Here is a 25066-nt window from a genome sequence, read left to right on the forward strand (position 1 = left end):
CCCGCACGAAAATCTACGAAGTATAGTCCTAAAAGTGCTGGCAACGAAAAGCGATAGTCTTGGTCGAAAAGGGAGCACGGTACCAACCAAACAGTACAGTCAGTCGAATGAATCAAGTACACTAGGAGTAGTTAGTTAATTTGCTCATGGCCACATCACATCACATCATTACTCTCGGGTTAATTTAGCTCTCGTCTCTCTCTTGGATGGCACGCTTAGTAGTAGAAAGAAGAGAAGAACCGCACCGCACGCGTGAAGGCAGGAGGAGACCAAGGATGCTGATGATCACATTCACATCATCATCATCATCATCATCTCCGTCGTCGTCGACCCCGGCCTGACCCTCCCTTCAATCCAACTCCAACTCCACCTCCACACAAATCCTATCCACCATTACCCACCCAACGCACCACCACAGCAAGAAACCCTCCCTAATCACAGATCCACTTGGATTCTTTTCCTCATTTTTGTCCCCCGCGCAACCCAGATTAGAATACCCGTTCCATTCCGCCCGGCCCCGCTGTGGATTTGGACCACGCGGCCGCATGCAGCACCCAAATCCCGTCCCCTCCCCGTCCCAGCAATCTCCAATGGAGAGCCACCGGAGCAGAAATCAATCCTAAATTAACGTCCCGCCACCAAGAACTCCACTACCAGGATCCAATCATCCCAGGCATTTGGCCCACTCCACCACCACCACCACCGCCACCACCCAGGAACAAGGAAGGAAATCCCAAGAAAGCTCGCACCTTCGGGCCAAATCGGCCCTACGCCGCACCAGATTACTGGCTGCACCGTAATAATTCCCCGAGAAGAAGAAGGGGAGCTCGGGCGGAAAAGGGGCGGAAGCAATGACGGAGGTGGCGCTGTTCCGGGGCCCGACCAACCTCGCTTCGCCCGCAAGCCGCGGCTCCTCCTCCTCCTCTTCCACCTCCCTGCGCTATTTAGCCGACAGCGACGTGCTCCAGAGAGGCACCAGCAGCAGCGCCCAGAGCCCTGCAGGATCCGCGGAGCGACAGGCCGGAGGGTTGCAGGAGGAGGAAGAGGAGGAGGAGCGCTGGTCCTTCTTGGCGCTGCTTCTCGAGCTGCTGCGGAAGTCGTTGCTCCGGTGCAGAGCCGAGGACGGCGGCGAAGGCCAGGGCGGGATGGAGATAGGGCTGCCCACGGATGTGCAGCACGTGGCGCACGTCACCTTCGACAGGTTCCATGGATTCCTCGGCCTCCCCGTCGAGTTCGAGCCCGAGGTGCCCCGCCGCGCTCCCAGTGCCAGGTCCGTCGCTCTCTCTGTCTCTTCTCATGTTCCTTCATCAGCCGGTTCACAAGCTTCGAAAACATGCTTGTGTTTCTGAACTCAAAATGTTTCTGCATATTCAGTATCATCCAGTTCCCACTGTTATTTCTGAACTAGCTTTCACTTTTCAACATTTCAACATTTTGATGCTAGTACTGTTTGCCTATTTTTGTCGTGGTTTTAATCGGGATAAACATATGGTACTTTGGTTGGAATTGCAATCTCTGTGTGCTTTGGTCAGAAGCTTGGTAGACAGATAAATTCAGGTGGAATTTATATTTCATTTCAGTCATGTGTATATTAATATGAGGCCAACGCACACAACCGGGTTAGGTGCCTCCGTAGACTTCTTCCCCTCTTTGCTGGTACTTGGCTGCCTGAGCTGGAGTTGATCTATGGTAGATAAACCGTTTATGAATTATGATGATGGGCACGCTTTGGACCACCACTCTGTCCAGAAATAGTTTGTGCTGAGTTTTCCCCATGTTTCATTAATAATTGGCCAATCATGGCCCTCCATGCCTGTTATGGGCAGAGTTACATTGCTTTTCTGTAACTGGTTACTCATAAAATCAAGAAAGAAGAAATTAATACCCATAACTTTAATGAGGCTGGAAATGGAACAGAACACTTGCAACGGAATCTTCATTAGTTGTAAGTAGAGAAAAAACAGAAAATACTATTAAATTTGAAATCACAAAGCTTCTACATTTAGTTACAGCAGCCATGTTGCTTTAGTGTTCCCATCAACTCGAATCATGTTTTGACTTGTAAGCAAACCCACCAAATAAGCATTTTTTGCCGAACATCCATGTGTTGTAAAGTGTATTGTTTTAATTGGTTCCGAAAAATGAAAAGGTAGTAGTACTTAGTTGGCACACTCATGCCATTTATTAAGTCTAACTTCTTGTTGGATCAGCTCAGCTGTATCGCATCTTCCTTTGTTTGGTAGGAGTGCTTATGCTTGCTATACAAATATTAAACTACTAAGGTATTTTTCATTCAGTGCAAGACGTACTCGATGGTGCCTGTATTACTGCATCGCCGCTCTTTATTGTTTTAGTCCATGCTCCTTTTGTATGCACAGTTGCACGCGCATTACATGGCACACTAATGACCCCTTTTAAGGAACACTGTATACTTGTAGGAATTCAGTTGATTGACCTGGGAATATCAAGAAGTAGATTATTAAACGCTAAGTCATGTTGGAAGATCAAAAGAAGAACTGTTGGGAATTTCGTGATTTACAATGGAGAATGGACATATTTTGTCTTGATTAGATTATTCCGTCACCTTGCTCATTATCATTTGTCTGCATCTGTTTGTTGTGTTTTGCAGACTTTAGTGGCTTGAATAACTTTTTTTTCTTTGTGGTCCTCTCGAGGTTATACTAGAAAAAGAGCAGAAAGAATAAACACACGTAGGTATTATATTGTATATTGTTTTGTCTTGGGAATTCCAGGGTGTGGTTATTATTTCTAGGCAATCTAAAAAGAATAAGCTAAATGGTTCTCTGTACAAGGATGGAATCATTTTGCCTCGAAAAGAAGATAAAGTGGCACAAACACCTAGAACCCATGTTCAAACTGGATTGCAAATTTGCAATCAACAAAACTGGTGCATATGAGTTGTGCTCATTCAATAATCGGGAAACTTCTGGAGTGTGCAAAGATCTTGAAAGAAAATAGAAAACTATTTCCTGGATTGCTTACACACTTGAGTTAGGAAACCGGCACTTAATAATAATGTGAAATATGCCCACATCTTTATGGTGATGCCAATTTTTTAAGCATGCAACGATATGTAGAGTTCCCGCATAACTTGGGAGAATTCATCAATGTTCTTACAGACCATCTTAATTGCTGAAATATGCTCCTTCAAAAGATGCCTTGACTTGTCTTCAAAACAAAAAAACTGAAATATGCCTTGACCTAAGTGACTATGTGATCTTTACTTCTACATGTAAGGTGTATTTTAGAGCTTTGTTTATGATTAGTTCCAGTTCATGTTTCCTTGTGCTGTTGGTGTTCTTCAGCTGATTCAAACTTCAAATGCAGTGCTAGTGTCTTCGGCGTTTCAACACAATCGATGCAGTGTTCATATGATTCCAGAGGAAACAGTGTTCCGACGATTCTCTTGATGATGCAAAGACGTCTGTATGAGCAAGGAGGTCTTCGGGTATGACGTTTTAGCATTTTAATTAACTGTAACTTGCTTATTTTTTTAAGCATCCTGTAGCTTTTCCTGAGTGCTGACTGCAGTCATGTTGTTTTGTTTTTTACTTTGCAGGCAGAAGGTATTTTTCGTATAAATGCGGAGAATAGCCAGGAAGAGTTTGTGAGAGATCACTTAAATAGTGGAACTGTGCCGGATGGCATTGATGTTCACTGTTTGGCGGGTCTAATCAAAGTAAGCTTTCTTCTGTCATGTAGCTTTATGCCATTCCGTTGACAGCAGCACTCACATATTTATTATTGATTATGCTTATCTTCAATAGCCGGATTCTATCTCAACACTTGTCAGTCCAGAGTTTCTTTCTAGTGGAAACCAGTCTTCTTTTTCAAAGGGAAACCAAAGTTATGACTCTTCTGTCCAACAAATTTCTGTTGCAGAATCTAATGCTGCTTTTCAGTGCAGTTATGTTGTGTTATTAACTGGTTTGACGCCACAATTTTATGTCCTTGAGTTAGTCAACTTTGTTTTGCAAACAGTACTCTTGATGACAAAAGTTATACTCATTGCATATATTTTCAATTGTTCAGGCCTGGTTTAGGGAACTGCCGAGTGGGGTGCTGGATTCTATCCCACCTGAACAGGTGATGCAATGCCAATCTGAAGAGGACTGTGCTCGGGTTGCCAAATGCCTTCCACCAACTGAAGCAGCCTTACTTGACTGGGCTGTTAATTTGATGGCTGATGTTGTCCAAGAAGAACAGATAAACAAGATGAGCGATCGCAATGTTGCTATGGTTTTCGCTCCAAATATGACCCAGGTAACGCGTTGTCCTAACAGCAAACTAGCAACAATCATTTAGGTGGATACTAACTCTTGCGCACATGTAACTCAGATGGCAGACCCTTTGACTGCACTGATGTACGCGGTGCAAGTGATGAATTTCCTCAAGATGCTAATACAGAAGACTCTCAAGGATAGAGAAGATTCCAACCTGGAAGATGCCTCTTTGCCACAGAAGGACCCATCTGATGAAAATGGCCATCAGAACCCCAGTCTCCCCGTTAATCCTCAACCTGAAGAAACATCTGGGCGCCCCTCTTTTGTCAGCGAGGAGCCTCTTGTGTACAGTCCTACACACAGTGCTGAAGACAAGCCTCCTGTGGAAGGCGATTCCGTAGCTTCCATTGTCCAAAGAAGTGATGTCCGGTCGAGCGTGGAGGGGTCCGCTAGTTGCTCGCAGCCTGCTCTTGTCGCTTCGTCTGCCATTGCTGATGCTTCCTGTGCTACAGCTGCCAACTTACTTCCGAGCAGAGGGAACCGAGGCCTGAATAGCAGGAGGACTAGAAAGGGCAAGCGGCAGTGCGGAACGCCCGCCGCTCCTCCAGCCGAGAAATCAAGGGGCGCGAGCATCGTGAGCCGGATAAACTCCAAGGTCGAACGGATCGAAGCTTGGAGGTAGAAACCCCGGCGCGACCGCCTTTGTTGTTGTGTAATAGATGACTGACCCAGTGTTGTTTCCTTGCACATTTTGAATTTTCGACGCGCTTATCATTTCGTGTTTGGATCATCATCATGTTGTTTTGAGGCTCATCCCCCCCTGCCTTCACTAACTTATATGTATCTTGCTTATGAGTAAATTTGTGGCCTTTGCTTCCTTTGTACATGCATTTCTTCACTCCCTGGACCCGGAAGTTTCTGGACGTCCTGAACATGTGTTATTCTCATCCTGACCTTTCTGAAGTGAGGCCTCAACCATGGTGTGCTGTATGCACGATGTCCCCTCATCGCATCAGATAGCTTTATTCTGCCTCCCGCCCTTCATTCTTTTCGTTTGCTGAATCTGTCCTGAGATTTTCAGAAAAATAAGTTATTCTAACCTTTTCTACTTTGTTCCTTTTCGTTCATCGAATCCACCATCAACTCTTTTCCAGTTTTCACGGAGAAAATGAAATTTCTGAAACAAGAACTCACTGGGAGAGGAATTGAACGGCTAGCTTTCTGCCTGTTCAGCTAGGAATGGAACAGATTCCTGTCTCCAGGAGCACTTGACACCAATGCGGTCCTCAGTGACAAGTGCATCGGCATCACCGGTCGGAGAAAATCGTCCCATTTTCTCCCAGGGTTTTTAAGTTTTAACCGTCGCGGAATGTGCGAATTCGACCCGTTCCTGCGCCAGTTGGAGCCGTAATTCATTCACCAACAGGAATGCCAACCTTATCAGGAATTCGGTGATGCTAGGGCAAGATCACCATCAAATTTGTGCGAGCTGCAAATGCAATGCTGCATTAGCTCTGCCTGCAGATTTCCATCACATGTTGTGCAGGCCAGTGCTGAAGAACAGTGACAACTGTGCAAGATGCACATTTCCATTTCCTCCTCCCAAGTTGCAGTAGGAGTATATACCAGCTCAACTTGTGAAATGAAAGGCCAAAAGAAAAACAAGAAACAAATTTCCGAATTCTGATTCGACAGCCACATAAAAGCATCCGCCTTTCCTGGCCTCTCCTTTTCCCTCGCTATATATACCTCTCTTCCTCGGAGATTACTTGAGCAAAATTCGACGGTCACAAAAAAATACTGCAGCCTTTTTATTACGTCTGACTGACTGAGGAGAGCTGCTTGTTGGATGGCGCACATGGCGACGGCGGTGGGGGACGGCGCGCTGCGGCGGCTGTTCGAGAAGCCGTTGCCGGAGAACCCCACGCTGCTGGAGGTGCTGTCGGCCTGCAACAACCACGCCCACCACAAGAAGCTGCTGCCGGCCGTGGACCCGGCGTCCTTCACGGAGATCTTCGGTGAGCTCCACTTCCACGAGAAGCCCGACGGCGCCGCCGCCCGACCCGTCCTGCCACGGGTGCCACTCCCTGACGCACGCGCTACGGCGGCGTCGTGGCTCGACGTCGCTAGTCAGGCCGAGAAGAGCAAGGACGACTCGTCGCTGGACGCGCTCCTCAGGCCGAAGCCCGCGGGCGCCGCGGCCGCCCCCGGCGGCGTCAGGAGGAGCGCGAGCTTCTGCCTGAAGAAGAGCTCGGCGTCGCTGCTGCTGTGCACGGAGGGGCTCGGGTCCGAGAGCACGGTGGACTCGGACGACATGGTCAGGGACGACGGCGCCGACGCGGCCGCCGCCCTCCGCGGGAGGGAGAGGGAGGAGGCAACGCTGAGAGACGCCGCCGCCGCGGCGGAACCAGGGCTGGGGGAGTCCCCGCCGTCGTTCCCGCCGCCGATACGGTCGATTGGGCGCGGCGGGAAGCCGTGCGTGTGCTTCCGGACGTTCCGCGCGGATGGGCGGTTCGTGCTGACGCAGGTGGTGATCCCCGGGAAGGAGCTGCTGCAGGCGTCCCGCGAGGGCGGCCGGCTCAGGCTCCGGTTCGCCAACCCCGCCGCCGCCGACGAGGAGGAGCTGGAGTTGGGGGATCAAGAAGATGACGACCGCGAAGCCAACAATGCATGCCTCGACGCCTGCGCTTAGTTAATTATGAATGGGTTGTAGTAATTCGCCATGCAAGTTTGCTTCAACCTGCAGAATCCGAAGCTGATGACAAGCTGCAGCAACTACTACTCATATACTGCCTCTTGTTCCTTTTCTAAATATAAATATTTTTAGAGATTCCAATATAAATTACTCTAAAAATATATATCAGAGTAGTACATACGAAGCAAAATATGTCTATACACTAAAATATGAAGCAAAATATAAACTTCGTATATACTCTAAAATATACTTTAATACAATACTACTGATGGATTGTAGTAAGTCTTTTTTTTGCAACAGGAGTACATACAAAGCAAAATGAGTGAAAATATGTCTACCATCTGTATTAAAATTTATAAAAAGACTTATATTTAGGACGCCGATATCCACCACACGTGTGGCATAATAGGCATTTGCCCACACACCATGTGTGGCATGAGCAGGGGGCAGCCCACACGGGCTGTGTGTCGGCGAACGGTAGAATTGCCCACACGTGTGGGCGTAGCTAATTCGTGCCACATGCCCAACAAGTACTATTCATCCTCACTCCGCGCGTGTGGTACGAAGCAAATATGCCCACGCATCCTAGCGCAGCTACAAATAGGTACCCGCGGGATGACGATTTAGTTGTCATCCGGAATGACAGATGTAGTTATCCGGGATGACAAATATGGTTGTAAGAGCATGGCAACACTCTCTGTTTTGGTTAACTATAGTTGCCATGTCTAATTTATGGCAGTTGCCGCGTGTAATTAAACCATAGTTCTCATGTGTAATTAACTACTTGCCACATATGGTCAAACAATAGTTGCCATGTGTGTTTACCTAGTTGTCATGTGTGGTTAATCGCAGTTGCCATGTATGTTTACCTGATTGCCACGTACGCGCAACTGCAGTTGCCGTCTAGCAAACGAATCATAGTTGTCATGTGTGTTTACCTAGTTGTCATGTACGCGCAACTGCAGTTGCCATCCAACAACGTACGACTGTCGTGTGGGCGAAAATCAGTTCGCCCACACGCGCGTGGACTAGGTGGTGGCTGTGTGGGCAGAAACTAGTTCGCCCACACAGCGCAGTTGGCAACCGCGTGCTGTGGGACGTGTGAGCGACCTCTCCAACGCCCACACACCGGCCTTGTCCTACGTGGCACACGAAAACTGCCTCGGTGTGTCAAGATTCGTGCAAACTTAACTGGACGATGATCCAGGCGTGTGGGCGAATTGCAATGTTGCCACACATGTGGGCATTAGTGTTTTCGTATATTTAAAAAGGAGGGAGTAGTACAAAAAAAAGGGAGTAGTACTGTACTAAATTGAACTACAAAGTTGATCATGCAAGCACGTTGTTAACTAGTGAGTACGTAGAAGGGCCACTTGGCGATGGAATCCTTTGGGTGCAGCATGCCAAAATATCAATCAACCCAACGCGAACGCGGTGCAATTTTCTCTTTTCCCATATGCATCTTGCTCCTCCCCGGCCTTTTATTAGTTCCTGCTCCACTCTAGCTAGCTGCATCGTCACGAGACTTGACTGATCTCCGTGGTCCATGACCGGACCGGCATGGGAAATGATGGGGAAAAGGCACTTTGATCGCCGACTCTTTACGTAGATGCAGCTAAGCTAGCAGCTAGTCTAGGAGAGAGACGTCTCCTTCCATCGACCCTAAAGGAAGGTCCGTTTTATCCGGATTCTATCCGCTTGAGTCAAGAAAACGGTCATCTGTTTTCGGCTTCATCAGATATACCCATTGCACAGCCGCGTCCCAAACTTTATGTCAGTTTTAGACTTGAAAAAAAAATGCATTGCAAAATAGTTTAAAACATAAATATATTATAATAACTTAATTAAAAAGACCACGATAGTCACGGCCCATACTTAAGTTGAAATAATAAAAAACATAAAAAATGATAGATCTGCCGCCCGCTGCCAGCGATGCCGTGGCCATCTCCAGGCGCCACCGTCCTCCTCCTCGTCGTCCCTGGTGAGCGGGACGATCGACCTGACCAGGGACGACGACGAGGAGGACCGACAGTGCCAGCATCTCCTCCAGGCCGTCCCGCTCACCAGCTGCTCCTCCTCTTCGGCGGTCATGGTGGGAGGTGGTGGCGGCAGGGATGCTGGGGGGGGGGGGGGGGGCGTCGGCGTTAGTCCGCGCACGACCACGCGATCGGCGCGGGCTGGGAGCGTGCGCACGGCCCGTGTTGGGAGCACGCGCATCACGGGGTGGGCTATGAGTACGACCAACAAAGAAAGATTGCCGGAGCATGTCGTGCTCGTCCTGGAACCACGTGTCTCACAAGGTTGAATCAAACGACATACCTATGATCGGCGAGGAGGTGACTCGCGATATGTGCCTGCCGGCGGTTGATCTCCAAGAAGCGGGCATGACCACTCGCCGAGATGGACGGCACCGGCAACCAATCCAGGCTCAAATGCCACCCCATTGGGGAGTTGAGCATCGGGCCAAGGGAGCGGGGTCGCCGTCTCCCAGTAACGCCAGCAAATATCCACCTTGACGTACGAGCGATTCCAAAGTGCGATGGCGGGAGGGGAGAAGGGGAAGGCGGGCAATGAGGTGGAGTTCAGGGTAGTGCCCCTTGAGAAGGCGGAAGACGGCCCAGCTTTGTGGTCGTGCTTCCCCTTCTTGTCGGGGATCCCCCCATGCTGGTGCCGGCGGGGAACCAGGAGGGAGGAGAGGAGGCAACACTAGGGTTGGGTGTGTTGGGCGGCGAGGGGGGCAGTGGAAGAGTGTGGCCGCGACGAGAAGTGGGCTGACGGTCCACAACTTCGGCATTAAAAAAGGACGGATTGGAGGGCGGCTAGGAGGCTGGCGTGTGGGCCCGACCACCCATGCGGATTAAATGGGGCCGATGGGGAGTAGTTGCACGGTCGAAATGCGGGTCCAATGGCGGTCGAGCAGAGGACGCGTGCGCGTCCGTCCAGTGCCCGTCTGGACACAAATCTGGCCCAACTTTGCGACGGATTTGGGTCGAGCCCTAGACAGAAAATGGGTATATGCTCCCGTGCATTGGGCCGTTGGTTTTGTCCGTTTGGACCAAAACAGACATGCCTTGACCAAATGCAGTTGTGCATTGGAGTTGGCCTAAGACAGCACATACTTTTATTTTTTAGATAATTAATTGATGTCTTTAGAGCATCTATAGCCGGACTTGATAAATTCGACCCCCTAAATGTGGCGGACGCGCCCGGGCGCGACCCTAGACAGCGCTAGATGACCCCTCATATGTACTCATATCTAAGCCATCAAATTCATGCAAATCCATGCCCATCGATCATACACATTCGTTACATTTATTCGTAGCGAAAATACATACTTCATACATAAAATTTATTTGAAGTGCACAATTCAAACATTAAACTCTTTGGTTTCCTCGTTGCTTTTCATTGTCGGCCCACATATGCTCCACAAGATCATTAAGTAGTTGCGCGTGCAGCTGTTGATCTCAAAGATTCTGATACATATGCAGAAAATTCATAATCAGATCTACATCTTGTTCCAGGATGTGAATTGATTCTCCAGGCTTCTCAAAATGATGGGTTCAGACACTAGACTGCCCCTTCACCCTCGTCCTCGACAATTATATTGTGCAAAGTGACACAACATGTCGTCAGCTACAACAAAGTCTCTGATTCACGCATCATTCCGGCTCCCTGAATAATGTCCCAATGCCATGGGGATCAGATATGTTTTTCACAAATGTCGCTCATTGAGGATAGATACCATCGGCAAGGTAGTGTTGGGGAACGTAGTACTTTCAAAAAAATTCCTACGCACACGCAAGATCATGGTGATGCATAGTAACGAGAGGGGAGAGTATAGTCCACGTACCCTTGTAGACCATAAGCGGAAGCGTTATGACAACGCGGTTGATGTAGTCGTATGTCTTCATGATCGACCGATCCTAGCACCGAAAGTACGGCACCTCCGCGATCTGCACACATTCGACTCGGTGACGTCCCACGAACTCACGATCCAGCAGAGTGTCGAGGGAGAGCTTCGTCAGCACGACGGCGTGATGACGGTGATGATGAAGCTACCGGCGCAGGGCTTCGCCTAAGCACTGCAACGATATGACCGAGGTGGATTATGGTGGAGGGGGGCACCGCACACGGCTAAGAGATCAATGATCAACTTGTGTCTCTATGGGGTGCCCCCTCCCCCGTATATAAAGGAGGGGAGGAGGAGGCCGGCCGGCCCTAGGGGCGCGCCAAGGGAGGGGAGGAGTCCTCCTCCTAGTAGGAGTAGGACTCCCCCTTTCCTAGTCCAACTAGGAGGAGGAAGGGGGAAGGAAGGAGAAGGAGAGAGGGAGGGAAAGAGGGGCGCCGCCCCCCTCCTTGTCCAATTAGGACTCCCCAAGGGGGGGCGCGTGGCCAGCCCTAAGGCCCCCTCCTCTCTCTCACAAGGCCCATGTTGGCCCATTAGTTCCCCCGGGGTTTCCGATAACCCCCCGGCACTCCGATAATTATTCGGTGACCCCCGGAACTCATCCGGTGTCCGAATATAGTCATCCAATATATCAATCTTTATGTCTCGACCATTTCGAGACTCCTCGTCATGTCCGTGATCACATCCGGGACTCCGAACTATCTTCGATACATCAAAACACATAAACTCATAATACCGATCGTCACCGAACGTTAAGCGTGCGGACCCTACGGGTTCGAGAACTATGTAGACATGACCGAGACATGTATACGGTCAATAACCAATAGCGGAACCTGGATGCTCATATTGGCTCCTACATATTCTACGAAGATCTTTATCGGTCAAACCGCATAACAACATACGTTGTTCCCTTTGTCATCGGTATGTTACTTGCCCGAGATTCGATCATCGGTATCCTCATACCTAGTTCAATCTCGTTACCAGCAAGTCTCTTTACTTGTTTCGTAATGCATCATCCCGCAACTAACTCATTAGTCACAATGCTTGCAAGGCTTATAGTGATGTGCATTACCGAGAGGGCCCAGAGATACCTCTCCGACAATCGGAGTGACAAATCCTAATCTCGATCTATGCCAACTCAACAAGTACCATCGGAGACACCTGTAGAGCACCTTTATAATCACCCAGTTACGTTGTGACGTTTGGTAGCACACAAAGTGTTCCTCCGGTATCCGGGAGTTGCATAATCTCATAGTCATAGGAACATATATAAGTCATGAAGAAAGCAATAGCAATATACTAAACGATCAAGTGCTAAGCTAACGGAATGGGTCAAGTCAATCACATCATTCTCTAATGATGTGATCCCGTTAATCAAATGACAACTCATGTCTATGGCTAGGAAACTTAACCATCTTTGATTCAACGAGATAGTCAAGTAGAGGCATACTAGTGACACTCTGTTTGTCTATGTATTCACACATGTACTAAGTTTCCGGTTAATACAATTCTAGCATGAATAAGAAACATTTATCATGATATAAGGAAATATGAATAACAACTTTATTATTGCCTCTAGGGCATATTTCCTTCAGTCTCCCACTTGCACTAGAGTCAATAATCTAGATTACACAGTAATGATGCTAACACCCATGGAGTCTTGGTGCTGATCATGTTTTGCTCGTGAGAGAGGCTTAGTCAACGGGTCTGCAACATTCAGATCCGTATGTATCTTGCAAATCTCTATGTCTACCTCATTGACTTGATCGCGGATGGAATTGAAGCGTCTCTTGATGTGCTTGGTTCTCTTGTGAAATTTGGATTCCTTTGCTAGGGTAATTGCACCAGTATTGTCACAAAAGATTTTCATTGGACCCGATGCACTAGGTATGACACCTAGATCAGATATGAACTCCTTCATCCAGACTCCTTCATTTGCTGCTTCCGAAGCAGCTATGTACTCCGCTTCACACGTAGATCCCGCCACGACGCTTTGCTTAGAACTGCTCTAACTGACAGCTCCACCGTTCAATATAAACACGTATCCGGTTTGTGACTTACAGTCATCCGGATCAGTGTCAAAGCTTGCATCAATTTAACCATTTACGACGAGCTCTTTGTCACCTCCATAAACGAGAAACATATCCTTAGTCCTTTTCAGGTATTTCTGGATGTTCTTGACCGCTGTCCAGTGATCCACTCCTGGATTACTTTGGTACCTCCCTGCTAAACTGATAGCAAGGCACACATCAAGTCTGGTACACAGCATTGCATACATGATAGAGCCTATGGCTGAAGCATAGGGAACAACTTTCATTTTCTCTCTATCTTCTGCAGTGGTCGGGTATTGAGTCTTACTAAACTTCACACCTTGTAACACAGGCAAGAACCCTTTCTTTGCTTGATCCATTTTGAACTTCTTCAAAACTTTATCAAGGTATGTGCTTTGTGAAAGTCCAATTAAGCGTCTTGATCTATCTCTATAGATCTTGATGCCCAATATATAAGCAGCTTCACCGAGGTCTTTCATTGAAAAACTCTTGTTCAAGTATCCTTTTATGCTATCCAGAAATTCTATATCATTTCCAATCAGCAATATGTCATCCACATATAATATTAGAAATGCTACAGAGCTCCCACTCACTTTCTTGTAAATACAGGCTTCTCCAAAAGTCTGTATAAAACCATATGCTTTGATCACACTATCAAAGCGTTTATTTCAACTGCGAGATGCTTGCACCAGTCCATAAATGGATCGCTGGAGCTTGCACACTTTGTTAGCATCCTTTGGATCGATAAAACCTTCAGGTTGTATATATACAATTCTTCTTCCAGAAATCCATTCAGGAACGCAGTCTTTACATCCATTTGCCAAATTTCATAATCATAAAATGCAACAATTGCTAACATGATTCAGACGGACTTAAGCATCGCTACGGTTGAGAAGGTCTCATCGTAGTCAACTCCTTGAACTTGTTGAAAACCTTTTGCAACAAGTCGAGCTTTGTAGACAGTAACATTACCGTTAGTGTCAGTCTTCTTCTTGAAGATCCATTTATTCTCGATGGCTTGCCGATCATCGGGCAAGTCAACCAAAGTCCACACTTTGTTTTCATACATGGATCCCATCTCAGATTTCATGGCCTCAAGCCACTTTTCAGAATCTGGGCTCATCATCGCTTCCTCATAGTTTTTAGGTTCGTCATGGTCAAGTAACATGACCTCCAGAACAGGATTACCGTACCACTCTGGTGCGGATCTTACTCTGGTTGACCTACGAGGTTCGGTAGTAACTTGATCTAAAGTTACATGATCATCATCATTATCTTCCTCACTAATTGGTGTAGGAGTCACAGGAACAGATTTCTGTGATGAACTACTTTCCAATAAGGGAGCAGGTACAGTTACCTCATCAAGTTCTACTTTCCTCCCACTCACTTCTTTCGAGAGAAACTCCTTCTCTAGAAAGGATCCATTCTTAGCAACGAATGTTTTGCCTTCGGATCCGTGATAGAAGGTGTACCCAACAGTCTCCTTTGGGTATCCCATGAAGACACGTTTCTCCGATTTGGGTTCGAGCTTATAAGGTTGAAGCTTTTTCACATAAGCATCGCAACCCCAAACTTTAAGAAACGACAACTTTGGTTTCTTGCCAAAACATAGTTCATAAGGTGTCGTCTCAACGGATTTAGATGGTGCCCTATTTAATGTGAATGCAACCATCTCTAAATCATAACCCCAAAACAATAACAGTAAATCAGTAAGAGACATCATAGATCGCACCATATCTAGTAAAGTACGATTACGACGTTCGGACACACCATTACGCTGTGGTGTTCCGGGTGGCGTGAGTTGCGAAACTATTCCGCATTGTTTCAAATGAAGACGAAACTAGTAACTCAAATATTCTCCTCCACGATGAGATCGTAGAAACTTTATTTTCTTGTTACGATGATTTTCGACTTCACTCCGAAATTCTTTGAACTTTTCAAATGTTTCAAACTTGTGTTTCATCGAGTAGATATACCCATATTTGCTCAAATCATCTGTGAAGGTGAGAAAATAACGATACCCGCCGCGAGCCTCAACATTCATCGGACCACATACATCAGTATGTATGATTTCCAACAAACCTGTTGCTCGCTCCATTGTTCCGGAGAACGGAGTTTTAGTCATCTTGCCCATGAGGCATGGTTCGCTAGTACCAAGTGATTCATAATCAAGTGATTCCAAAAGTCCATCAGAATGGAGTTTCTTCATGCGCTTTACACCAATATGACCTAAACGGCAGTGGCACAAATATGTTGCACTATCATTATCAACTCTGCATCTTTTGGCTTCAATATTATGAATATATGTGTCACTACTATCGAGATCCAACAAGAATAGACCACTCTTCAAGGGTGCATGACCATAAAAGATATTACTCATATAAATAGAACAATCATTATTCTCTGATTTAAATGAATAACCGTCTCGCATCAAACAAGATCCAGATATAATGTTCATGCTTAACGCTGGCACCAAATAACAATTTTTCAGGTCTAAAACTAATCCCGAAGGTAGATGTAGAGGTAGCGTGCCGACCGCGATCACATCGACTTTGGAACCATTTCCCAAGCGCATCATCACCTCGTCCTTAGCCAATCTTCGCTTAATCTGTAGTCCCTGTTTCGAGTTGCAAATAATAGCAACAGAACGAGTATCAAATACCCAGGTGCTACTGCGAGCATTAGTAAGGTACACATCAATAACATGTATATCACATATAGCGTTGTTCACCTTGCCATCCTTCTTATCCGCCAAATACTTGGGGCAGTTCCACTTCCAGTAACCAGTCCCTTTGCAGTAGAAGCACTCAGTCTCAGGCTTAGATCCAGACTTGGGCTTCTTCACTTGAGCAGCAACTTGCTTGCCGTTCTTCTTGAAGTTCCCCTTCTTCCCTTTACCCTTTTTCTTGAAACTGGTGATCTTGTTGACCATCAACACTTGATGCTCCTTCTTGATTTCTACCTCCGCAGCCTTTAGCATTGCGAAGAGCTCGGGAATTGTCTTGTCCATCCCTTGCATGTTATAGTTCATCACGAAGCTCTTGTAGCTTGGTGGCAGTGATTGAAGAATTTTGTCAATGACACTATCATCAGGAAGATTAACTCCCAGTTGAATCAAGTGATTGTTATACCCAGACATTTTGAGTATATGCTCACTGACAGAACTCTTCTCCTCCATCTTGTAGCTGTAGAACTTATTGGAGACTTCATATCTCTCAATCCGGGCATTTGCTTGAAATATTAACTTCAACTCCTGGAACATCTCATATGCTCCATGACGATCAAAACATCGTTGAAGTCCTGGTTCTAAGCCGTAAAGCATGGCACACTGAACTATCGAGTAGTCATCAACTTTGCTCTGCCAGATGTTCATAACATCTGGCGTTGCTCCTGCAGCAGGTTTGGCACCTAGCGGTGCTTCCAGGACGTAATTCTTCTGTGCAGCAATGAGGATAATCCTCAAGTTATGGACCCAGTCCGTGTAGTTGCTACCATCATCTTTCAACTTAGCTTTCTCTAGGAACGCATTAAAATTCACCGGAACAACAGCACGGGCCATCTATCTACAACAACATAGACATGCAAAATACTATCAGGTACTAAGTTCATGATAAATTAAAGTTCAATTAATCAAATTACTTAAGAACTCCCACTTAGATAGACATCCCTCTAATCATCTAAGTGATCACGTGATCCAAATCAACTAAACCATGTCCGATCATCACGTGAGATGGAGTAGTTTTCAATGGTGAACATCACTATGTTGATCATATCTACTATATGATTCACGCTTGACCTTTCGGTCTCAGTGTTCCGAGGCCATATCTGCATATGCTAGGCTCGTCAAGTTTAACCCGAGTATTCTGCGTGTGCAAAACTGGCTTGCACCCGTTGTATGTGAACGTAGAGCTTATCACACCCGATCATCACGTGGTGTCTCGGCACGACGAACTTTCACAACGGTGCATACTCAGGGAGAACACTTATACCTTGAAATTTAGTGAGAGATCATCTTATAATGCTACCATTGAACTAAGCAAAATAAGATGCACAAAGGATAAACATCACATGCAATCAATATAAGTGATATGATATGGCCATCATCATCTTGTGCCTTTGTTCTCCATCTCCAAAGCACTGTCATGATCACCATCATCACCGGCGCGACGCATTGATCTCCATCGTAGCATCATTGTCGTCTCGCCAACTATTGCTTCTACGACTATCGCTACCGCTTAGTGATAAAGTAAAGCAATTACATGGTGATTGCATTTCATACCATAAAGCGACAACCATATGGCTCCTGCCAGTTGTCGATAACTCTGTTACAAAACACGATCATATCATCCAATAAAATTTAGCATCATGTCTTGACCATATCACATCACAACATGCCCTGCAAAAACAAGTTAGACGTCCTCTACTTTGTTGTTGCAAGTTTTACGTGGCTTCTACGGGCTGAGCAAGAACTGTTCTTACCTACGCATCAAAACCACAACGATTTTTCGTCAAGTATGTGATGTTTTAACCTTCAACAAGGACCGGGCGTAGCCACACTCGATTCAACTAAAGTTGGAGAAACTGACACCCGCCAGCCACCTGTGTGCAAAGCACGTCGGTAGAACCAGTCTCGCGTAAGCGTACGCGTAATGTCGGCCTGGGCCACTTCATCCAACAATACCGTCAAATCAAAGTATGACATGCTGGTATGCAGTATGACTATTACCGCCCACAACTCACTTGTGTTCTACTCGTGCATATAACATCTACGCATAAACCTGGCTCGGGTGCCACTGTTGGGGAACGTAGTAATTTCAAAAAAATTCCTACGCACACGCAAGATCATGGTGATTCATAGCAACGAGAGGGGAGAGTATAGTACATGTACCCTCGTAGACCGTAAGCGGAAGCATTATGACAACGCGGTTGATGTAGTCGTACGTCTTCACGATCGAACGATCCTAGCACCGAAAGTACGGCACCTCCGCGATCTGCACACGTTCGGCTCGGTGACATCCCATGAACTCACGATCTAGCAGAGTGTCGAGGGAGAGCTTCGTCAGCACGATGGCGTGATGACGGTGATGATGAAGCTACCGGCGCAGGGCTTCGCCTAAGCACTACAACGATATGACCGAGGTGGATTATGGTGGAGGGGGGCACCGTACACGGCTAAGAGATCAATAATCAACTTGTGTCTCTATGGGGTGTCCCCTCCCCCGTATATATAGGAGGGGAGGAGAAGGCCGGCCGGCCCTAGGGGCGCGCCAAGGGAGGGGAGGAGCCCTCCTCCTAGTAGGAGTAGGACTCCCCCTTTCCTAGTCCAACTAGGAGGAGGAAGGGGGAAGGAAGGAGAGGCAGAGAGGGAGGGAAAGAGGGGCGCCGCCCCCCACTTGTCCAATTCGTACTCCCCAAGGGGGGGGGTGCGGCCAGCCCTAAGGCCCCCTCCTCTCTCTCTCACAGGGCCCATGTTGGCCCATTAGTTCCCCCAGGGTTTCCGATAACCCCCAGCACTCCGATAATTATTCGGTGACCCCCGGAACTCATCCGGTGTCTGAATATAGTCATACAATATATCAATATTTATGTCTCGACCATTTCGAGACTCCTCGTCATGTCCGTGATCACATCCGGGACTCCGAACTATCTTCGGTACATCAAAACACATAAACTCATAATACCGATCGTCACTGAACGTTAAGCGTACGGACCCTACGGGTTCGAGAACTATGTAGACATGACCGAGACATGTCTATGCTAAATAACAATAGCGGAACCTGGATGCTCATACTGGCTCCTACATATTCTACGAAGATCTTTATCGGTCAAACCGCATAACAACATACGTTGTTCCCTTTGTCATCGGTATGTTACTTGCCCGAGATTTGATCGTCGGTATCCTCATACATAGTTCAATCTCGTTACCGGCAAGTCTCTTTACTCGTTCCGTAATGCATCATCCCGCAACTAGCTCATTAGTCACAATGCTTGCAAGGCTTATAGTGATGTGCATTACCAAGAGGGCCCAGAGATACCTCTTTGACAATCAGAGTGACAAATCCTAACCTCGGTCTATGCCAACTCAACAAGTACCATCGGAGACACCTGTAGAGCACCTTTATAATCACCCAGTTAAGTTGTGACATTTGGTAGCACACAAAGTGTTCCTCCGGTATCCGGGAGTTGCATAATCTCATAGTCATAGGAACATGTATAAGTCATGAAGAAAGCAATAGCAATATACTAAACGATCAAGTGCTAAGCTAACGGAATGGGCCAAGTCAATCACATCATTCTCTAATGATGTGATCCTGTTAATCGAATCACAACTCATGTCTATGGCTACGAAACTTAACCATCTTTGATTCAACGAGCTAGTCAAGTAGAGGCATACTAGGGACACTCTTTTTGTCTATGTATTCACACATGTACTAAGTTTCCGGTTATTACAATTATAGCATGAATAATAAACATTTATCATGATATAAGGAAATATAAATAACAACTTTATTATTGCCTCTAGGGCATATTTCCTTCAGGTAGTACCCCATGTTGTAGTCATGCTTGTTGATGGTGTAGTTGCACGGCGGTGCTTCCCCATTACAAAGTCTCCCAAAGAGATCGCTCGAGCACATTGATGTCATTGTGAGAAATAGGCATGCGAAATCAACAAGTCTTTTGATGCCACTACTTCTAGTATGATGGTGTACTCTTGTGTGACCTTAGTACATCCCGCGCAAACCTTTGGGGTAGTTCTTTCATTGCCAATGCATGTGCTACCCCCGCATGAGTCGTTGGGTTTCCCCAAAGAGGAAGGGTGAAGTAGAACAACAACAAAGTTTTCCCTCAATTAAGAACCAAGATTTATTGAACCAGTAGGAGCTTCTAAGCTAGTAAGATAAACAACACCTACACACAAACAAAATAAAAACTTGCACCCAACATGGTAAGAAGGTTGTCAAGCCCATTGTCTTGCTAGTTACAAGATTAAAAACAAATAGAGATAGATAATGGTAAAATAGTAAGGCAAACAAAAGAGTGATTTTTGTAGAAGAATTTATTAATGAAGAATAGACCCTGGGGCCATAGGTTCATTAGTGGAATCTCTCTCTCTCTCTCTCTCCTCAAACAGATGAATGGTATGATAAACAAATTACAGTTGTGCAGTTGAAAAGATTGCAATATTTATGACTATGATCGTTCATGGCATAATCTCATATAGACATTACATCCATGATAAGTAGACCGTTAATCCAACTGCATCTACTACTAATACTCCACCCCAAAACCACTATCTAGCATGCATCTTAAGGTATTAAGTTTACAAGATAGAGTATCGCAATAAGCAAGATGACATAATGTAGACAGGAAGAAGTCAATCAAGATGAAAAAGGAACTATCATTTTATCCTTAGTGGCAACAATACAATACGTGTCTTGGCCCTTTTTGTCACTAGGTTAGAGCACCGCAAGATTGAACCCGCTACAAAAGTCCCACTGGAAAAAACCCGTCGAACTTGGCCAAAGAAAATAGATAGATTAGAGAGCATACAAAGCTATTTAATTATGCAGCAATAGAAGCCAAATAGATTCAATTGATTCCAATGAACAATCTGATCCTAAAGTGAAAATTCATCATGTCCCAACAAACCACACCACCGATTATATCGAATTGATCTCGATCAAGAACGAGAACATGGTATTGAAGATCCCAGAGAGTGAGAGAGAGAGCGAGCGAGAGAGAGAGAACCATCTAGATACTACTATCGACCCGTAGGTCCTAAAGGAACCACTCACAAATAGCCATGGATGCAGCAAGGTTGATGAAGATGGCTCCAACAATGGCTTCCCCCTCTGGAGGGGTTCCGGAACAGGGCTACGATGACGATGAATGTATGAATCCTCCTTTACAGACTAAAGCCTTCGGTTTATATAGGCACCAGGGGTATCTAGGGTTACACATGGTCGGTTGCCATCTAGAGATTACATTCCTAATCTAATCAGACATGCTTGAAGTACACGCCAAGTCTTTGGCCAAGACAGATTGAAGGCCTCCGAAGTCCATCCTCCTTGATGGGCCGGCAGCCCGGCCCATGTATGATACCATCCCGGTTAGGATCCCCTAGTCCAGGACCGTCAACTATATACAAAATACATGCCTACATTGCATTGATGAATAGCAACTATTGTGTATCGCTCTAGGTTGTGAATGTTATATGATGAATGTTATCCAACACAAATATCCATCACCGATCCAATGCCTACGCTTTTCGCATATTGATCTTTGCTAAGTTACTTTTGTTGTTGTTGTCACAATCACTACAAAACGACTACTGTTACTATTACAATTACTATTGCTACTGGTATCAAACTATCATATTACTTTGCTACTAAACACTTTGCCACAGATATTTAGTTCTCTAGGTGTGATTGAATTGACAACTCAACTGCTAATACTTGCAAATATTCTTTGGCTCCCCTTGTGTCAAATCAATAAATTTGGGTGAAATACTACCCTCGAAGATTGTCGCGATCCACTATACTTGTGGGTTATCAGTCCTTAATACAATTAAGGATTGGGCCACTTCTTGCGCCATTGCACTTTCATTACTATTTAGTTTCTTGCAATTACTCTTTCTCTCAAACAAACCATCAAATACTCTTTACATCTTTTACCGTGAACTCTTCTAGTTTTCATGAACCAATTCCCTCTGCTCCTCGTTGGGTTTGACACTATTACTTATCAGAAAGGCTATGACAGATTCCCTCCACTTATGGTTTATCAACGACCCAAGGTTGGCTTGAAAAGTTACTTTTGGCTAGTGGCAAAACAGTTTTGATCAAATTAAGCCATTCCAGTGTATGACAGTGTCCCGACTAAGGGGCCCTCACCATGATGGCTCTCGGCCTTGTGGGTCGAGCTGAGAACCCCTTGTATGTTCCATCCCGGGCCACTTTGGGTGGCCCATGGTGTATAACATGAAGTTTCTAGAAGACTTGGCATGCAAGACAAGAAAATGGAATCATCAAGGAATCTACCTCTTCGTACGTAGCTGACTAGGATCCATGTACCCTAGGACCCCCTGGCATGCCATATAAGCCGAAGGTCCAAGCTCATACACAAACAACTTACAATCTCTCGGTACTTTGTAATCTCGATACACTCCAACACAATAAAACACAAGCATGGCATTGGGTATTATCTTCCCTAGAGATCTCGAACCTGGGCAAAAATCCTTGTCTCTGTTAGCATCTCTCCAAGTAGCGTAGCTAGTATACCCTACCGAGGGATCTGCTAGATTTAGTTGTTTGGAAATATAGTAGAAAACAAAAAAATTCGCCCTACGATCACCCAAGAACAATATGAAGATGCATAACGGGTTGTGATGAACGATCGTACCGACTCCGGGAGTGCAGTGGAAGTAGATGAGTCGGTGTAGATCGTACTTGGAGTCCCTCGAACGTCGATGACGATCCCACGAACCTCCCTCGTATGATTCCTCGAACAAAAGACCGAAAGGATGGCCTCTCTACTTGGTTGCAAGCGTACGGTCTTCATGATCCGGCAGCGCTTCGCAATCCAGAGCTAATCGTCGCCGGAGAATTAGAGGGAGGAGTTTAGAACCACACGAGGCTTCTAATTATGAGGAATAGAGGTGGCTAGGGCTCGCTCTTATTAGTGAACTAGGACCAACTAGAACGTGCACTAGATCAACTAGAGGAGGCTCCAAAACTTGTGTTAATCAATTGGGCACCAAACCTCCACTATATATAGGTTAGAGGGGAGAGGAAGGGCTGCCACCAAGGAGGGAAACCCTCTTGGGGCGTGCAACTAAGAGGAGGAGGAGGACTCCTCCCCTACTCATATTTGGCCCCTTCCTTAGGGAAGGGAGGCACTTTCCCACTTGGGCCTTTTTGGCCCAAGTTTCCATCCAGCTCTTGGCCTTATTAGGCTCACTGATATTAAATTAAATATATATTTGTCCTAAACATTTTCAAAGCATCATATATACAATTTAACATCCCCAGAAACATTTTCCACCTATATATGTCAACCGGTATTACCTGATATTCACCGAAACCCTTTCGGTAACACTGAAACGCTTCTGAAACCTCTCGAAACTATTCCAGATATTAATGAAACAATTCCACGAATATATTATCATCACTCCCGTCACACTAACACTCAGCAGATCATGATTACCTTAAGCTTGTGACCCCGTAGGTTCGGTAAATCATAGACATGAACGAAACCCCTTCGTTCAATGACCGATAGCGGAACCGTGGACATCCATATCGGTCCCTGTGATTACACGAATGATATTCGAGTGAACCTTTGGTTATCATGTGATGTTCCCTTTACTTCGTGATACTTTACAAAACCCGGTGTGCATCGGTATCCTCCAGAGTCATCACCATGCTCACTATACCGTTGCTTCCGTTACCGATTTTGTTCTTCTTTCTCGTTGACGTGTTCTGGCATCCCCGTGACGTAGTCACCCATGTCTGTCCGGATGATGATGGATGTCGTCACATTGAGAGGGCCCTAAGAATATCTCTCTATCGTCGGAGGAGCAAATCCCACTCTCGAGCTATCCGGTCACTTGTCAAACTTTTCGGTGAACCTGAAAGTTGTCGTTGTGATCAATTTGTTACATATGACGTTTGAGCAACCTCAAAGCCCACCGTCTGGTAGGAAGTGACCAAAACACTATCATGGTCTGAGGAACTAAAACACATGCTAACACTCCGTGTTCTAATAGATGATTTTAGATGATATAATCACAAAGTATAACAGACAAGAATTGGGTCGATTCAATATGATTGTTCTTCTAACGTCATACCCTCACTGTTGTTTTAGGACTATCGTTACACTTAACGATATCCTAAGATCCAAAAACATGATCACCGAAAACACTTGAGCCTGTCTTAGAGGCGAGATCGGGAACCTATTGTTACATGTTTATCATTTCACACATGCATATGAGTTTTCCACTGAATCGCATATTCAGGATCATAACAGTTATAGCATGGAACATAAACTCTTAACTATAAATATGGAAATATAATAATACAATATTATTGCCTCTAGGGCATATTTCCAACAGTCTCCCACTTGCACTAGATACAATAATCTAGTTAGCACTTTTAACTTTTACACCAATGGCAATCCGGTGTTAGTCCATGCTTTGCTTGTGGTATAGACTTCGTCCTATCGAATCCGAGGACTTCAGATCCGTGTATATCATTTGGATTTCTATGCATCTATAATGCTTTCACAAGAATTTAGAATTTGTGTGAAACCGGCTTTGTATATATATATTGACTCACTGGTAGAACATTTGATTCCTTAGACTGAGTTATGGAACCACTATTAAGAATAGTGTTCCAATGATACAATCATCTAGAAACCATACCAAGCTCATGAATGAACTTTCAGTTCAGCAACCTTCATTTTTGCTTCTGAAGCAATAATATACTTAGCCTTCTGTTATAGAATTCACCATAGTAACTTTTGGACCAATTCCAACTTACTGCGCCACCATAAATCACCTTTAGTGTGAAATCGAAAAATCACTTGTAGCACAGATGAAGAATTTATCGATGTACTACTTACAACGAGCCTTGATTGATGTAACTCCTTACAACAATCTCTTCATTTTCTCCATGTGTGAGAAACATGTCGTTAATCATTAACGACATTTTTTCATTGTTGTCCTATGATCAACAATTTTATCATACTAGTAACTTTTACTTACAACTAACTTGGAGTATTGGAAATATCTGGTTGTTTACATACCATGGAATACAAGTGTGGTTAAAATCATATTTCGGTCATCAGTATTTCAGGATACCGACTCCTTCCATGTGACATTGACAAGAAACTCTTCTTGACATTTTACATACTAAAATGCTTTAGTATTCTATCAATATGTATTTTGGCTCAGTCCGATTAGACACCATTATCTCCATAGATCATTATATCTAATACCAAGACTATTCATTGCCTAAGTATTTTACTGAAAAACTACTCCCTCCATTCCCTTATACAAGGCCACAAACTCATATTACAGGTACCAAGATAAAATTTAATGACTTCTTTGCAAGTCAACTTTTCTTTTTGTTAACCGGGATCATTAATACACCACAAGCATGCAACGAATGAATGA

At 45.4% G+C, this 25066-nt stretch overlaps 2 protein-coding genes across 2 annotated transcripts; both read left to right on the forward strand.

Annotated features, from left to right (window-relative positions):
• Window positions 1-211: 211 nt before the first annotated feature.
• Window positions 212-5128, forward strand: LOC109762976 (rho GTPase-activating protein 4). Its single transcript, XM_020321852.4, has 5 exons — window positions 212-1270; window positions 3349-3469; window positions 3581-3700; window positions 4054-4284; window positions 4360-5128. The coding sequence occupies exons 1-5, from the start codon at window positions 852-854 to the stop codon at window positions 4924-4926; spliced, it is 1458 nt and encodes a 485-aa protein (XP_020177441.1). The 5' UTR covers window positions 212-851; the 3' UTR covers window positions 4927-5128.
• A 136-nt stretch (window positions 5129-5264) lies between these two features.
• On the forward strand, window positions 5265-7086 carry LOC109762992 (uncharacterized). Its single transcript, XM_020321866.3, has one exon. It carries the CDS (start codon window positions 6094-6096, stop codon window positions 6934-6936), a length of 843 nt encoding a protein of 280 aa, XP_020177455.2. The 5' UTR covers window positions 5265-6093; the 3' UTR covers window positions 6937-7086.
• Window positions 7087-25066: the final 17980 nt, after the last annotated feature.

The sequence above is a fragment of the Aegilops tauschii genome, chromosome 4, assembly GCF_002575655.3.
Source record: "Aegilops tauschii subsp. strangulata cultivar AL8/78 chromosome 4, Aet v6.0, whole genome shotgun sequence".
Taxonomy (NCBI): Eukaryota; Viridiplantae; Streptophyta; class Magnoliopsida; order Poales; family Poaceae; genus Aegilops; species Aegilops tauschii.

What these genes read in the sequence shown, in the direction of transcription:
- LOC109762976 (XM_020321852.4), top strand. Translation starts at nt 852, where the DNA reads ATGACGGAGGTGGCGCTGTTCCGGGGCCCGACCAACCTCGCTTCGCCC. An exon ending in ATGAGCAAGGAGGTCTTCGG is followed by an intron (nt 3,470 to 3,580) that starts GTATGACGTTTT and finishes TTTACTTTGCAG; the next exon opens with GCAGAAGGTATTTTTCGTAT. An exon ending in TCGCTCCAAATATGACCCAG is followed by an intron (nt 4,285 to 4,359) that starts GTAACGCGTTGT and finishes CATGTAACTCAG; the next exon opens with ATGGCAGACCCTTTGACTGC.
- LOC109762992 (XM_020321866.3), top strand. Translation starts at nt 6,094, where the DNA reads ATGGCGCACATGGCGACGGCGGTGGGGGACGGCGCGCTGCGGCGGCTG.